This window comes from Sinocyclocheilus grahami, unplaced genomic scaffold (genome assembly GCF_001515645.1).
Source record: "Sinocyclocheilus grahami isolate Dianchi unplaced genomic scaffold, SAMN03320097.WGS_v1.1 scaffold798.1, whole genome shotgun sequence".
Classification (NCBI taxonomy): domain Eukaryota; kingdom Metazoa; phylum Chordata; class Actinopteri; order Cypriniformes; family Cyprinidae; genus Sinocyclocheilus; species Sinocyclocheilus grahami.
Window position 1 is genome coordinate 104867 of NW_015505977.1, and position 15136 is coordinate 120002.

The 15136-nt window shown below is 35.1% G+C and overlaps 1 protein-coding gene across 1 annotated transcript in view; it reads left to right on the plus strand.

The window, feature by feature from the left end:
• The window catches only part of LOC107561888 (disintegrin and metalloproteinase domain-containing protein 10-like), a gene marked incomplete at its 5' end in the record, with an annotated part of 21095 nt that overhangs the window by 1605 nt on the left and 4354 nt on the right, over positions 1 to 15136 (plus strand). The window contains 5 exons of the mRNA XM_016246420.1: positions 6412 to 6491; positions 6991 to 7113; positions 9915 to 10007; positions 10899 to 11107; positions 13895 to 13934. Coding sequence (XP_016101906.1) covers positions 6412 to 6491; positions 6991 to 7113; positions 9915 to 10007; positions 10899 to 11107; positions 13895 to 13934 — 545 coding nt within the window. The remainder of the gene's footprint in view (positions 1 to 6411; positions 6492 to 6990; positions 7114 to 9914; positions 10008 to 10898; positions 11108 to 13894; positions 13935 to 15136) is intronic.

A 15136-nucleotide genomic window follows, 5' to 3' on the forward strand; every position in this document is an offset into this window, starting at 1 on the left:
TATATATATATATATACAGCGGGTAAAATAAGTATTGAACACGTCACCATTTTTCTCAGTAAATATATTTCTAAAGGTGCTGTTGACATGAAATTTTCAACAGATGTCGGTAACAACCCAAGTAATCCATACATAGAAAGAAAATAAAACAAATAAGTTCAGAAATTAAGTTCTGTGACTGTGGAATGACACAGGGAAAACACATTGAACACATGAAGAAAGGGAGGTGTAAAAAGGCATGGAAAGCCAAGACACCAGCAGAAATCTATCAGTAATTAGAAAGCAATCATGCCCCTTGTCAGTGGAAATTAATATTAGCTGGTTCAGTCTCAACTGATGGCCTATAAAAAGGTGTCTCATGACCAATGTGTCACACAAGAAACATTTCATGATGGGTAAAAGCAAAGAGCTCTCTCAAGACCTTCACAACCTTATTGTTGCAAAACATACTGATGACATTGGTTACAGAAGGGCTGCTCAATTATGGCAAAAATCATAATCACGATTATTTAGGTCAATATTGTAATCACGATTATTTAACACGATTATGAGGGGGCCATATGACCAAAACTGTATATGAGTGATTTATTTAAAGATAGTGATACATATCAAATACATATTTCCTGTAAATAAGGTTGCTATGACATCTACATTTTAGAGACCAGCGGAATTTCAAAACAAAAAGTCCTCAAAATTATTGAAAATAATTAAACTGTCAGTAATAAAAAAGCAAAGGAATACAATAGAATAAAAAGATACAAATGAAACAAACTGTGCTTTAATGTTTTTTATGCAAGTCTCAAGCAGTTTACAGCCTACTACAGAAATGAATAATCAAATGTAAAATAAAACAGCATAGTCTTCACTGTAAGAATTAAACTTTTTTGTTTCTTATTAAAGCTACAAAAGTCCTTCACTCAAGAGCAGTGTGTGATTTTGAATTTGTCTTTTGTTGTTTGATGAATATTAAAGGTGCAGTAGGAGATCTTGGAAAATGCTAACTTTAGCCTGATAGCACTGAAAACGAACGTCCCACCCTCCCTGCAATCGCAGTCCAAAGCCACGCCCCCTGAACGCATTTATGCTCACAGACCCAAGTAGATATAACGTGTTTCTAGTTCATCTAAAATAAAATATGCTATATAAGTAAATATTACCCGTGAGAGCAGAGCCCAAAGCTTGTGGCCAGTGGTGTTCGAACTGGAGTTTGAACCTCTGCTTAATGATATAAATGGGAATCACCCACGAGCTCTCCCGCGAGCCGTCCCAGCGCAGCGCAGGGGAAAGATTTCACTCTATCGCTTTGTTCTAAGCAACGGGGGCATTCCGGGGCTCAAAATTCGCAGGGTAGGAGGGGGTAGTGATGCTGGGTGTAACTAAAAAGGTGCCATTGTCCGGTGAGGTCCGGTTGGGGAGTTACGGAACGATCTCATATCGCATAATCTTATTACTGTTTATCTCCTGAACTGCATCTTTCTTTACCACGCTATTCAGCACCAATCCTGCCGTGCAGTCAATTTCACTGGTTAAGTTTAGGGTCAGGTGAGGGGTAGGCTTAGGGCTTAGCATTTTTTGTAGCTTAATGTAGGAAATCAACACTTTAATTGACACAACCAATAAAATCTTTAGAATCAGCTGTGGGGCGGAGTTTGCACTGAAGTGGATTGGGGGGAAAATTGTGCATGCGTGTCATGTGCCTGTCTGTCAATGGGAGGAAGCCACGCCCTATTTTGGAGCTCCCACCTCGTTTTGGAGTTCCCTCCCCTATTTGGAGATCTGCAGTTATACCCTTCTCCACAGACCAGAATACCAGAGACAACGTTACTACAATAGGCTACATCAGCGGTTCCCAATTCCAACCCATGTTCCGAAGTGAAGTAAACAACGGATTTCCCCTGCTCAGGGAGTAGGGAGCAATGAACACTGTGTAGGGATCATATCGATCGGAACACAGTTCATGCACGTAGCTCACTTCTAACGAGCTGGTTATCTGAATCTGGTGTGTTAACTAAGCGAGACATGCAAAATATGCAGAGCGCGGGGGCTCGAGGACTGGAATTGGGAACCGCTGGGCTACATCATGCGCCATTCACCAGTGAGAAAACTTTATAGTACAGTTAGTAAAAGTACTACAATACCAGGAAGGAAGATCGGGTTGTTGATGTTTGTCTGGCATTCTCGCTCTGTCTGCACAGCGTGCGTGAATGTGCTGATGACGTACTCTGTCTGCGCGAACCGAGTGCGCAGAGGTATGCTAATACATACGTTGACAGGCAGGTAGGAAAGCCAATTAAAACGCTCGGACCGAGCGTTTTGATTGGACGAACATTTCTTGGGCCTACACCTTCCACAGAATATATAAATACAGATAAATACATTTAGACCACTTAACTTAATGATTACTATCGGGATGTGAAGAGACTTTCAACCAGCATAACAAAAAATGTTTCTGAAGACAATCACCTATTTCACCTTTAAGCACACAGTCACAGCAGGAAAATAGCCCACTGTCACTTACAAAAGTATAAACTACCATTCTACTACTGAAAATCGAACAAAACAATGTAGTTATACAGCAATGTAGTTTTATTGTTATAATCATTTTTGTTGTGTCATTGTGTTATAGTATATATATGTATACATGTATACTAAATTGGCATCCAAAAGTAGCTACTTGAAATTGTGCCCATGTTTTATGTTGTTTGTTTTTAAACATTATACTAATTTGCTGCAATTTAAAGTAACGGATTTCCTGTTTGAGTCACTTGAAGACTAAATCTGATTGTTCAAATCAGATCTGTTATTTATACTCATGAACAATGCCATGGTTTGTCTGCCATCTGGAAGTTAAAACTAACAGGAAGTGGAGCAGCTTTGATTAGGTTTCATTGCAGCTGGCTGGGTAAAGGAAACAACCAATCAGAGTTGACCACATGAAAAACATAGATATGAACACAGAAACAGGACAGTTTAGCAAGTTTGTATTTCATCATCAGCTCACTGCCATATCTAAATGCTTGGTTTTGATTTCCATACTGTATATTTCAGTGACGTCAATGTAATTGGTGCTGGTTGGGTTTATAAAAAATACAAGATCTATTCCAGGTTAGTCTTTGATTCTGCAAGTGTTCTTGGATAAACATTCATTTTAATTTCCGCTCCCCTCTATATGTGGATTGTTTCTCGACAAATTCAGGCATATTTTCCCTCAAACAACTCCCGAAACCTTTCTGCCCTGGTCTCCGCATGCACAACTACTTGAAAGAGACGCTCGCAGGATGAAGCCAACGTCTGGAAGTAATTCCATCAATGGGTCAATGCCCCACATTTACCCTTTCTTCTCACATGCTCCATTTCTCTCTACTCAAACTCACTGATCCAGGAACGACTCTGCTAGCCTTTTTGTTTGTAGAAACTGATCATGTTCCAAAGAATGATTTGAAACCAGTGGTGGGACCTTGCTTGCCACCTTATTTACATTTAAGGATTCTTATTGGTTGATTCTTGCACACCAGGATGGTGTGATCCAATCACGTTGCTTCTCTAGTTAGAGACAACTTGACATTTATTCCCAACTAAACTCCCAGTCATTTTACAGTGTAGGTAAAACTTAACCAGGCTGTTGTGGATGTCAACCACCTGACTTTGCATGAGCTTGTTTTTTTTGCTTCGGATTAATGTTTAACCTGATTTGTGTCATTCTTGAGACCTTCCTGAATGTGAAGTCATAATGTAAAACCTTCTCATTGAAGTCTGAGAGTCAGTTACCTTAAGTTTTACATTTACATTTACATTTACATTTAGTCATTTAGTAGACGCTTTTATCCAAAGCGACTTACAAATGAGGACAATAAAAGCAGACAAAACTAACAAAAGAGCAACAATATATAAATGCAAATGACAAGTCTCGGTTAGCCTAACGCAGTACACATAGCAAGATGTGTATATATATATATATATATATATATATATATATATATATATATATATATATATATATATATATACAGTATATATTATACACACACACACACACACAAAGAAAAAAAAAGTAGATAGAATAGAAAAAATAGAAAGCTAATGTTTGTTTGTTTTTTGGTTTGTTTTTTTAAATAAAAAAAAGAAGATACATATAGATAAAGTAGAATTAAAATAGAATAGAAAGTGCTAGAGTTAGAGGGTCAAATAAAAGTTTTAAGGTCATACCGTCTATGTAACCCAGCTTTGTTATGTCTGGTTTGGGTCACGATGCACCGCTATCACAAACAATCAGTGCAGCTGTTTTTTATAGTTGACTGACGTTTCCATGAGAATGCTTTTAAGTTATTCTTTAAGAATCATAATAAAACAACACGATCAATGTGTTTTTATTTGTTGAAAGGCTTTTGAAGCACTCTAACCTTTGTAGGAACGTTTTTGAAGTGAATTGTTTTTAACAACAACAATGTAACTATGAAGAAGGTTCCACTTTCAGTGTCAGATTTTAAAGACTTTAAATATAACGTAATATTACCTTTTTGTGGTGTGTGAGATTTAAACTTGGTGCCTGCGATTACTACTGGTAATACTGTACTTGGGGTTAAAGCCAAGAGCGATAACTGTAACGATAACTATATTAGCATCCACACCAATGCACTGTAATGTTCTGTGAATCATCAAGCTTAGCTGAGTGGATTCTCTTTGGCTGTCAAAGTTGTTGATCATCAGCTGGAAAAAAAATTGTTCTGAAAGTGATTACAGTGATATTGTTCCTTATATTGTTCGTTATAGTTGTACTGTGGAATTCCCTATAACAATTATTAAAACCTTATAGTTTTAGTTATCATCCATGGTGTGAACCCCCCATAATTGTACACCTGTTTGATTTTATATTTCTAAGTTTTCATACATTTTCTTTCTTGCAGATGATAAAATTGGGCAAAAAATCCCATAATTTATATGACTTATTGTAGAGTAGATTTGGGACTGCACTCTTAAAAGTAAAGGCTCCAAAAGGCGGTTGTTTTTGCTGGGATGCAATAAAAGAACCATTTTTGGAAGAACCTTTCAGCAAAAAGTTCTCAAAAGAACCATTATCTTCTTAGTGTAAAGAACATTTTAATAATCTAAAGAAACTTTTACCACTCTAAATAACTTTTTGTGTAATGTAAAGGTTCCACTGATGTTAAAGTTTTTCATGGAACCATGAATACCTATAAACCATTTTTAAGAATGTGGGCACTTTTGATTTGGGCCAGTTAGCAACCAACAAAAACTCCCTAACAACCAGCAATACACTAAAACCACCTTAGCAGGACCCTTACAACCACACAATGACTTTGCATGGTTTTTCAGAAAGAGTAAAATTTTTGTTCTTCCTTTCAAATTAAGACAATAATAAAAAATAAGTTAAATTCAGGCTAATTAGAGAAATAAAATAACAAAAGATTGTGCCATTTATAAAGTACATGTAAGAGTCAAGTCTAGCAAAGTTTAGTACAGTTAGAAATTATGTTACAATGAGGTTTTTCAACAGAGGTCAGAAAAGATACAGTCGCCCAAGTCCCACTTGAGCAAGCATGTTGGTTTTGCAATGAATTCATAATTTCAAGACTGTACAAAAGGGTCCAAGGTTTTTGCAATTTTTTTTGTGTCAAAATGTCTGTGTCATCTAGTCTTTTATTTCACAGGACATTAATAAGAATGTATTTGGCCTCATTCGTGAACCACAAACAACAATTTTTATTGTGCAGGCTGTTCATAAAACCATTCTTACATAAATCTTACAGTATCTTTCGTGAGAGATTTACATGTTTTATTTGTTCTGTGTTTCCTGAATGAGGCCCAAATAATTATTTATGAACATTTATGAAATATTTATGATATTTATAGAAAAAAAAGCTTCTTTTTTTTCTGAGAAGAATCTCTTTGAAAGAACTTCAGGATGCTGAAACTACTAAAATTTCACTGAAACTAATTTACATGCTTCCCTTTTCATATCAAAGCAACATTCTGATTAATTACCAGTGTTTATTTTTTAAGTATATTAATTAAGTACTATCATTATTTATTAATATTTTGAATTCGCTTTTTATTTTTCATTTTAATTTTAGTGTAATTGAAGTTTTAGTAATTTTATGTGCTTTTGTCATTTATTTTTTAAATCTTTTTGTTTAGATTTATTTTTATTTAACTTTTTTGTAATTTTAATACTTAAACCTATTGCAGTTAGTTTTTCATAGGTTTAGGTTATTCCATCTAATTTATATTTCATCTTATTTCAGATTTATTTCAATACATTAAAATTATTTTTAATAGCTTTCTTTTTAGGTAACTTTAACAACACTGTTAATTACAACATTTGTATCCCTTGTTTACATCTCCTTAGCAGTCGACTCCCATATTATAACCCTTTAATATGTTTTTCCACAGACAGTGCTCCCTTGAAACAGGCTCATGTTGGCTTCTGTGGTGCCGAGCGGCTGCAGCATCTTGTCCAAAACCACCAAGAGGTCAGACATGACTTCACCTCATTTCCAGTTTTGTCCTGTACAGTGTGTACTTACAAACCCAAATAAGTTCTTTAAAAGGAGCACTAAATGTGGAAATAATTTTGAAATCAGATGTTCAGAGCTTTTTAGAAGATTGCACGTGGAGGTGGCCGACATTACATCAATGCTTCGCAATGTCACTCAGTAATTGTAATTGCTCTACCACCTTGTCCTGTTTTTAGGAGGCATCCTGCTGTATGGAAAAGAGTACTATCTGTCCAATCTATCTATTGTTTGAAGCTCCTGGTTGGGTTAAAGCCATTTACCCCAAAATGGGTGCAAGGACAACCTGTCGCGTCTTTAAATCAGATAACACTATATTTTAAGCTCATATTTACTACAACACATCACTTCCACCTGTTCGGTGGCAGCATTGAAAAACCAGATGTGAGCTTTTCCCTAAGTTCTCCCTTGACGCCTTCTCAAGGTTGTGAAATGTTCTCCGTCTTGTGACCCACAGCAGATACCAGTGTCCAGGTCAAAGCGGAAGGTCGACCAGTCCAAAACCAGCTGTCTTCTGCACCTCCATGCAGACCACCGCTTCTACAAACGCTTTGGAAGTGTTGAAGCTGTTGTGGCTCAGGTGAGTTCCCAAGATCTAGTACTCAAAAGATTCTTTCATTCGACAGCTACAGGCTGATAAACACAATACTTTTCCTGTTGACTCTAAAGTGTTGCCCCCCTTCGGTACCCAATCTCCACGAAGTGGGATTCACAGCATGTTCCTTCCTTGATCCCACTGGAGACTTCTCCGAAATGGTGGGATTGTATGTCACCAATGGAACAAAGCCAAGTTCTTTACTTTGGCTGTGAGAAACAAAGGTCTTCAAGCTGCTTTGGTACAACGTAATGTTATGTAATGTTTGTATGCTGAAGATAAAAGACAGGATTTCCACAAGTTAAAGTAACCGTTTGTTATCTTTTATCTGACGAGTTTTCCAGATTGGTGTATTTTGGGGGCTGGACCGCCTGCCTTGCGGCTGAGATCACTGAGCTTTTACTTTGGGGGTAGTTCCCATTGTCTGCGTATTATTTTTGACGGTTACGCAATGTTTTTGTTTTACTCTCTACAGCTGGTGATTTTTTATTGTTTTACCAAATCACTGCATGTACGGAATTCCTGAAAAGCAATGTTTCTGCCAAATGAATAACTGAAAAACACCCTTTTAAGTGATAATGGCTCTTTGTTATTTTGTTGCTTTTTTTACTTTACTTTCTGAGTTGGAGAAAACTGTTAATAAGTCTTTTGTTTTTGGTCCCTATGTTTGTGCCCAGCAAAATTGATCAGTAAAAAAAAAAAAAAGCTTTCAAAAGTTTGGGATTAAGATTTAATGTTTTTACACGAAGTGACTTGCTGCATTTATTTGATCAAAAATACAGTAAAAACAGTAATCTTGTGAAAAATTATTGCAACCTTAAAACTTCTTTTCTATTTGAATTTATTTTAAAATGTAATTTATTCCTGTGATGCAAAGCTGAATTTCAATCAATGTTGAAAACAATTTTGCTGCTTAATGTTTTTGTGGAAACGGTGATGCGTTTTTTCCAGAATTTTTTGATGAATAGAAAGTTCAAAAGAACAGCATTTATTTAAAATAGAAATATTTTGTAAAATTTTAAATATTTTTACAGTCATTTTTGACCAATTTAATGCATTCTTGCAGATTAAAAGTATTAATTTCTTTAAAAAAAAATGCTTTTTTCTTTAAAAAGAAGTTTTGGTAGTGTATATAATACACTATTCACACAATTTAAATATCAATAAAGATTGGTGCTGTCAAACGATTAATCGCGATTAATCGCATTCAAAATGAAAGTTTTTGTTCACATAATATATGTGTGTGTACTGTGTATATTTATTTTGTATATATAAATACACACAGTATATATTTTGAAAGTATTTACATGTATTTACATGTATATATTTATATTCATATCATTTATATTATATATAAATATATTTAATATATAATAGCATATTTTTCTTAAATATATGCATGCTTGTGTGTGTATTTATATATACATAATAAATATACACAGTACACACACACATATATTATGTGAACAAAAACTTTTATTTTGGATGTGATTAATCGTTAGACAGCACTAATTAAGATATATATGAATATATTTCATATATTAATATGTAATATTCATTATGAAATATTTAATATATTGAAATTTAATATTAATATTTAATGTTAATTATATATTTTTTATATTATTAATAAACATTAATAATTAATTATTGAACAAGATTTGTTTTAGACCAGTAAAACATATTTTTTGTATAACACAATTTACAAGCTTAATAATATATATTTGTTGTAAAATTTTCTTCCCTTTTTTACTTATCTATAGCAATTTGTGTAAAAAAAATATACCCTTAAATATTAAATATAATAACAGAATATAAATAAACTGAGCAAATCTAAATAAATAAATAAATTTTATTGGTGCTAATTATGATGATAATGAATATTAATGTAAATATTAAATGATACTAAAAATCATAATATGTATGTACATTTATATAACTCTAATATGTTGTTGTGCTCTGACATGGACTGTGAGCTGTAAGGTCTTATATAGCCAGGTGTGTGGCTTTCCTAATCAAGTTCAATCAGTATAATCAAACACAGCTGGACTCGAATGAAGGTGTAGAACCATCTCAAGGATGATCAGAAGAAATGGACAGCACCTGAGTTAAATATATGAGTGTCACAGCAAAGGGTCTGAATACTTAGGACCATGTGATATTTCAGTTTTTCTTTTTTAATAAATCTGCAAAAATGTCAACAATTCTGTGTTTTTCTGTCAATATGGGGTGCTCTGTGTACATTAATGAGGAAAAAAAATGAACTTAAATGATTTTAGCAAATGGCTGCAATATAACAAAGAGTGAAAAATTTAAGGGGGTCTGAATACTTTCCGTACCCACTGTATCTATTTTTTCAGATTCAGAAGTGTTTGTGTAATTGGGTGTAGGTACTCGGGCTGTGTGCCATGCCACAGTGTTATTCCACGTTTCCATATTCACCCAGTGCTGTGTGCTAATATGTTGGTCTTGGCCTGCTCACTGTAAGGAACATAGGCCAGATTGTCACTCACATTCCTCACCAGGCACTTTTACCCCAGAGTGCTTTCATTCCTTCTGAGGCGAAATGTGCCTCAATCCACTGACAGTGACTGGGGCAAGAGACTCTCTGGAGGATTCACTGTTGCAACTGAAGCTCAAGTCTCAATTGATCAAATAATATGATAAGATTACTGTGGCAAAATGAATCTGTCCTCTCGTCTGTAATTGTGTCACTATTTCTGTCTAATAAGGTGTCAAAGTGAAGTCAGTTAATCATAAGCTTAATGCACCAATATGTTTTGCAGGTTGCCTCCTACATGAAAGCAGTAAACGACATTTACGACAAAGCCGAGTTTGACGGCATAGAGCTGGTGCACTTCAAAGTTAAATTTCTCACCGTAAGGTCCTTGTTTTGGTCATGGTTTAAACAAAATAATTACAGCTGTATTATATATATTTTGACATTTTTTTAATTGTCCTGTTTATTTTTAGAATGTATTTATTGCCTCTCAACTTCAAAAGGATTTATTTACCCATTTTGTTTTTTTTGTATTCATTTATTTTTGTTTTATTGTTTTTAGTATTTATTGCCTCTAACTTTATATAATTGCTTAATATTTATTAACCCATTTGTTATTTAATATAATTTATTCCCTTTAATGTTAAATAGTTTATTAATATTTTTATTTTTTCGTTAATTGTTTGTATTGTCTAAAGTATTTATTAATTGGAAATTTATTTATTTATTTTTGTCATTTGTTTTAGTATTTCTTTATTGCTTTAGATCATTTCATAATATTTATTTATTTTCATGTTGTTGTTTATTTTTTTTAGTATTTATGGCCTGTCAGCTTTAGAGCATTTCATATTTATTGCCCTGTTTTCTTTTTTTGCTTATTTATTACCTCTTAACTTCAGAAAACTTCAAAATATTTATGTATTTTCTTGTTTTTCAGTATTTATTTATTTTTTGCCTCTAAATTTAGTTTATTGACCTTTTTTGTTTGTTTTATTGTCATTTGTATTTTTGCCTCTTGATTTTAAATAATTTCATAATATTTATTTATATTTATTTAATCTTTTTTGTATTTGTTTTATTGCCTCTTAATTTTAGATTTAATTTCAAACTTAAATTCCTCACCATAAGGTCCGGTCCTTATTTTGCACTTTTCACATATCATTTCTGCCATACAGTGTTCTACTCTCATGCCTCCTGACCTACTTCACCAATGTCAAAAATTTTAATGCACAGCCTGGAATGACATAAAACAGGTCGCTAACTATTTCAGGTGATCACCAAAGAAGATCCCAGCAGTCCCTTGGGCAAGACCCACATTGGGCCTGAGAAGCTTTTGTGTCTGTTTTCCGAGACGAACTGGAACGACTACTGCCTGTCTTATCTCCTGACCAACAGAGACTTCAGTGGGGTTCTCGGTCTGGCCTGGGAAGGAAAACCAGGTAATTTCAGCCCATCCGCTCTAGACAAATCGCAACACAAGCCGCCTCAATGACGCCCACAACAAATGTCACGTGGAGGAATATTATTATACTGGGCTTATGCAACATTTAGGCCTTTGGTATGTGACCTCTATCCACAGTTATCCTGACCTACTTCACCAATGTCAAAAATTTTAATGCACAGCCTGGAATGACATAAAACAGGTCGCTAACTATTTCAGGTGATCACCAAAGAAGATCCCAGCAGTCCCTTGGGCAAGACCCACATTGGGCCTGAGAAGCTTTTGTGTCTGTTTTCCGAGACGAACTGGAACGACTACTGCCTGTCTTATCTCCTGACCAACAGAGACTTCAGTGGGGTTCTCGGTCTGGCCTGGGAAGGAAAACCAGGTAATTTCAGCCCATCCGCTCTAGACAAATCGCAACACAAGCCGCCTCAATGACGCCCACAACAAATGTCACGTGGAGGAATATTATTATACTCAATGGTGGCTGACTGGGCTTATGCAACATTTAGGCCTTTGGTATGTGACCTCTATCCACAGTTGTCCTTGACGCGACATGATATTGAAGCAAACTATCTGATAACATCACTCAAACCCTAGACACCCTATTGAAAGATTGTGATGTGAATGGCGTGGGTCTGGGCGTGGAGTGGTGGTCTTCGGGAAGTACTTCTAGGAAAGAATGTGCTTTAATGTAAAATTCTGAGAAACAGTCTTCCTGGAAGTTTTTATGTAATTGCATGTATACTGTGAGAGTTTTATGAGATACAAGTGGACAAGTTTGCTAATAAGAAACTGCAAGACATACAATGGCTCTAATTGTATGAGTAAACCAGAATACAGTAATGCAAGGACGTTTAGGGCCTTATGAAATCTTTTATTTTTCCCCCCAATTTTTTTTTTTTTTCAGATTAGATTTTTCTAGATTCTGTTACAATGTTATATATTGATTATATTTTAGTAATGTAAAAGCATATCTCTAATTAATTGAAATCATGAAATTTAAATAATTAAACATCAGTTTATTAAATTTTTAACAAAAATATATTTTTAGGGCACTGTAAATTATTTTTATTTTTTTTCCTCCAAATTCTGTGTTTTCTGGTTTATTTTTCTGGATTCCATTTGAATGTTCTATTTAAATTGTAATTATCTAAAAGCATGTCTATTCAGTTAAATTCATAAAGCTTTAACAATTTAATAATTTATTTTATTATAATAATAAGACTATTTTTTTTTTTTATCAAAGTCTTTGTTGTCTGTTTGAATTTTTCTGGATTTGTCATTTTAATATAAATGTATTATCAAAAACTGTGGTAATCAAACAAAGGCAATTTAATTAATCTTTTAAACAATTGAACAATTTAGTTAATCTTTTGAAATGTAATCAAATTAAAATTGAACAATTCCTTAAAATTTTTTTTGGCGAACAGTGCTAGACAAAATACATTTACTGTGAAAATTAAAACATGGAAGAAAAAGTGTTTAAAATTGCTAAAAAAAAGTTATTAGTAAATTGAGAAGTACACTATACTGCATTGCTTTGGTTAAAAACACCTTCTCAGACTCAGAGTATTATACCACTATGTTTTGTTTTGTTTTTTAACCAAGGCAATAAACGTCTTGTTGGTACATTGTTTGTAGTACCGCTGCTAAGCTGACCTCGTAATTGACCTCTCCGCGGCACAATGAATGCTGTATTCCGCATTAGCAGCTTCCTCTACACGACAGGACATGACCTTAGCTGTCACTCCCTTTTAATCTGGACATCTGCAACATCCTGAATGTTATAAATGAGACGTCTCCTGCCTTTATTGATCAATTAATTCCTCTACTTGGCTGAAAAGATCAGCTTAGACCAGCATGAATCTTCATAGTTCATAGTGGTCTAGCTCGTAGGAATAATATAGTCATGCAGAAATGGTCTGGCATAAGCGAGTTCCCGGTTTGGACACCAGAACAACTTACAGTTACATCTTAGCATAGTTGTGTGGCGTAAGTGTATGGCGTATATAGAAGAAGAAGATCTTACAAACGGGTCTGGTGCAATCCAATCGAGCAAACCATCATACTATTGATCCAGTGCTGGTCTTTATAAGGGAAATTCCCTCATCTAGCAACACGTTCCTTACATTTTGACCCTTGATGACTCTCAGATCTGTCAGTTTTCATAGAAGTGGTGCTTTGTAAATGTACACTGGCCTCAATTCGGTTACAGCAGAGTTCTCAAACTCAATTCCTGGAGGGCCGCAGCTCTGCAGAGTTTAGCTCCAACCAGCTCCAACTCACACCTGCTTGAAAGTTTCTAGTAATCCTGAAGACCTTGATTAGCTGGATCAGGTGTGTTTGGTTAGGATTGGAGCTAAACTGTGCAGAGCCCTGGCCCTCCAGGAATTGAGTTTGAAAACATTGGGTTATGGTATCTGAATGTCACTGGGATCTCCCACGGCCAGCAAACTTAGCAGTCATTGTTTTGATTATTATTGTTGCGGTTGGAGGTGCAGGCCACCAGCTGAGATCCTAGAATGCTGCCATGGGATTGACCGCAGCGCCCGCTGTGATTGGCTGAGAAAGGGGGTGTGAGTTCACAGAAGTGCTGACATGTGACCAGAGAGCTGTGCATGTTAGACCTCTACCCCCACCGCAAAAACTGGGATAACCGCATTCCTTTATCCGCATTTGCCTCTATGGTAAAAACCCTCATGTGAGGAGGCACATAGGTTCCTTCACGTACATTAGCATTGAACCACCATGCAAATCCAGTATCAAGTTGCATGCAGTTCCATATGGTATGGGCCTTGTGTGTAAATTTGTTAATTCAGGCCTTTTTTGGACAAACATAAAAGCAGCAGTGACTTTGATGTGAGTTTTTACTGCTTTAGCACTCAAGCATGTCAAGAAACCTGATGGATGCTAACACTAACACTAACATCTTAAAGTTTGGCCCTGGAAAGTTGAATCAAGACATCTGCAAGCCCTACAACAGTCTTTTGGCCTTGTTTTAACTGGGCTTGTTGTCACCCATTTATTCCATGGCGGAGTGGGCTGAAGGGGTTTGTGGGGGCTTTCTATCAATCATACTTACCCAACAAAGACGCACTACCCTACTTTAGCAGCTTGGGAGGTTGTAGAGAGGTCAGTGTTTTGTAGGTGGGTTGTAGTTGTAGTATTTGAATGCATTATGATTTGGACATATCGACTTTAATGTGTCCTTCCATTTTATTTGTTGTATAGCGTTCCGCAGGAATGGCATATTTTTGTAGGCCAAAACCCATAAATGAGTTAGCATTTGAGCACTTCTTCTTCTTCTTTTATACTGAAGTCAGTGTTTTTAAATGGGTTTTGTTTAAATGCCTGAAATAAGGATTAACACAATCTCAAAATGTTTTCACATTTTGTCGTAAGACATGAAATACATCAGTGATATGTTTTAAAGCTTTTACTTGTCTTGAAAAAGGTAGTTGTTAACAAGTGGCTGAAAGGCTAATATAGAGGTTGTTTTGGGACATTAAACATCAAAATGCTAAAACCCTACATTTTACTCACTAGTCTTGCAAACAATTCTAACTCCAACTTTTAGTTAAAATGTTGTTTAAATGAAGATTGAAAGAATTGTCTAAAGCTTGGTGATGTTAAAGTCATGCGACTGTGGTATAGTTTGTTTATATCTTACACTTAGCTTTTTACTTCTGGCAGTTGTATTTAGGTTTCAAAATGCATAAAAGTTGTTCATTTGTGAAGATTTTAGTGTAGCTATGCACGAACATTTAGCTAATAAGCAGCTTTATATTGGTAAACATGTCAAAGTCCAGTGTTAACGGTTCATTGAATTTGAATTTGGAAATGTATTGGGGGCAGATGTCCCTCAAATGAAATTGCAGATTGTGTGGATTCCTGTTAACATTTCTGCAGAATTTCTACAAACAAAACTAAATGTGATGAACATTGAGAATCACAAACATTTGTTGGTCACAGAGTTTATTGTTTTTTTAAAAAACAATGGAAAAATCATTTAGTTTTTGTTGAGGGAACCAAGGTGTTACAAACTTCTGGGTTGGCTTTTT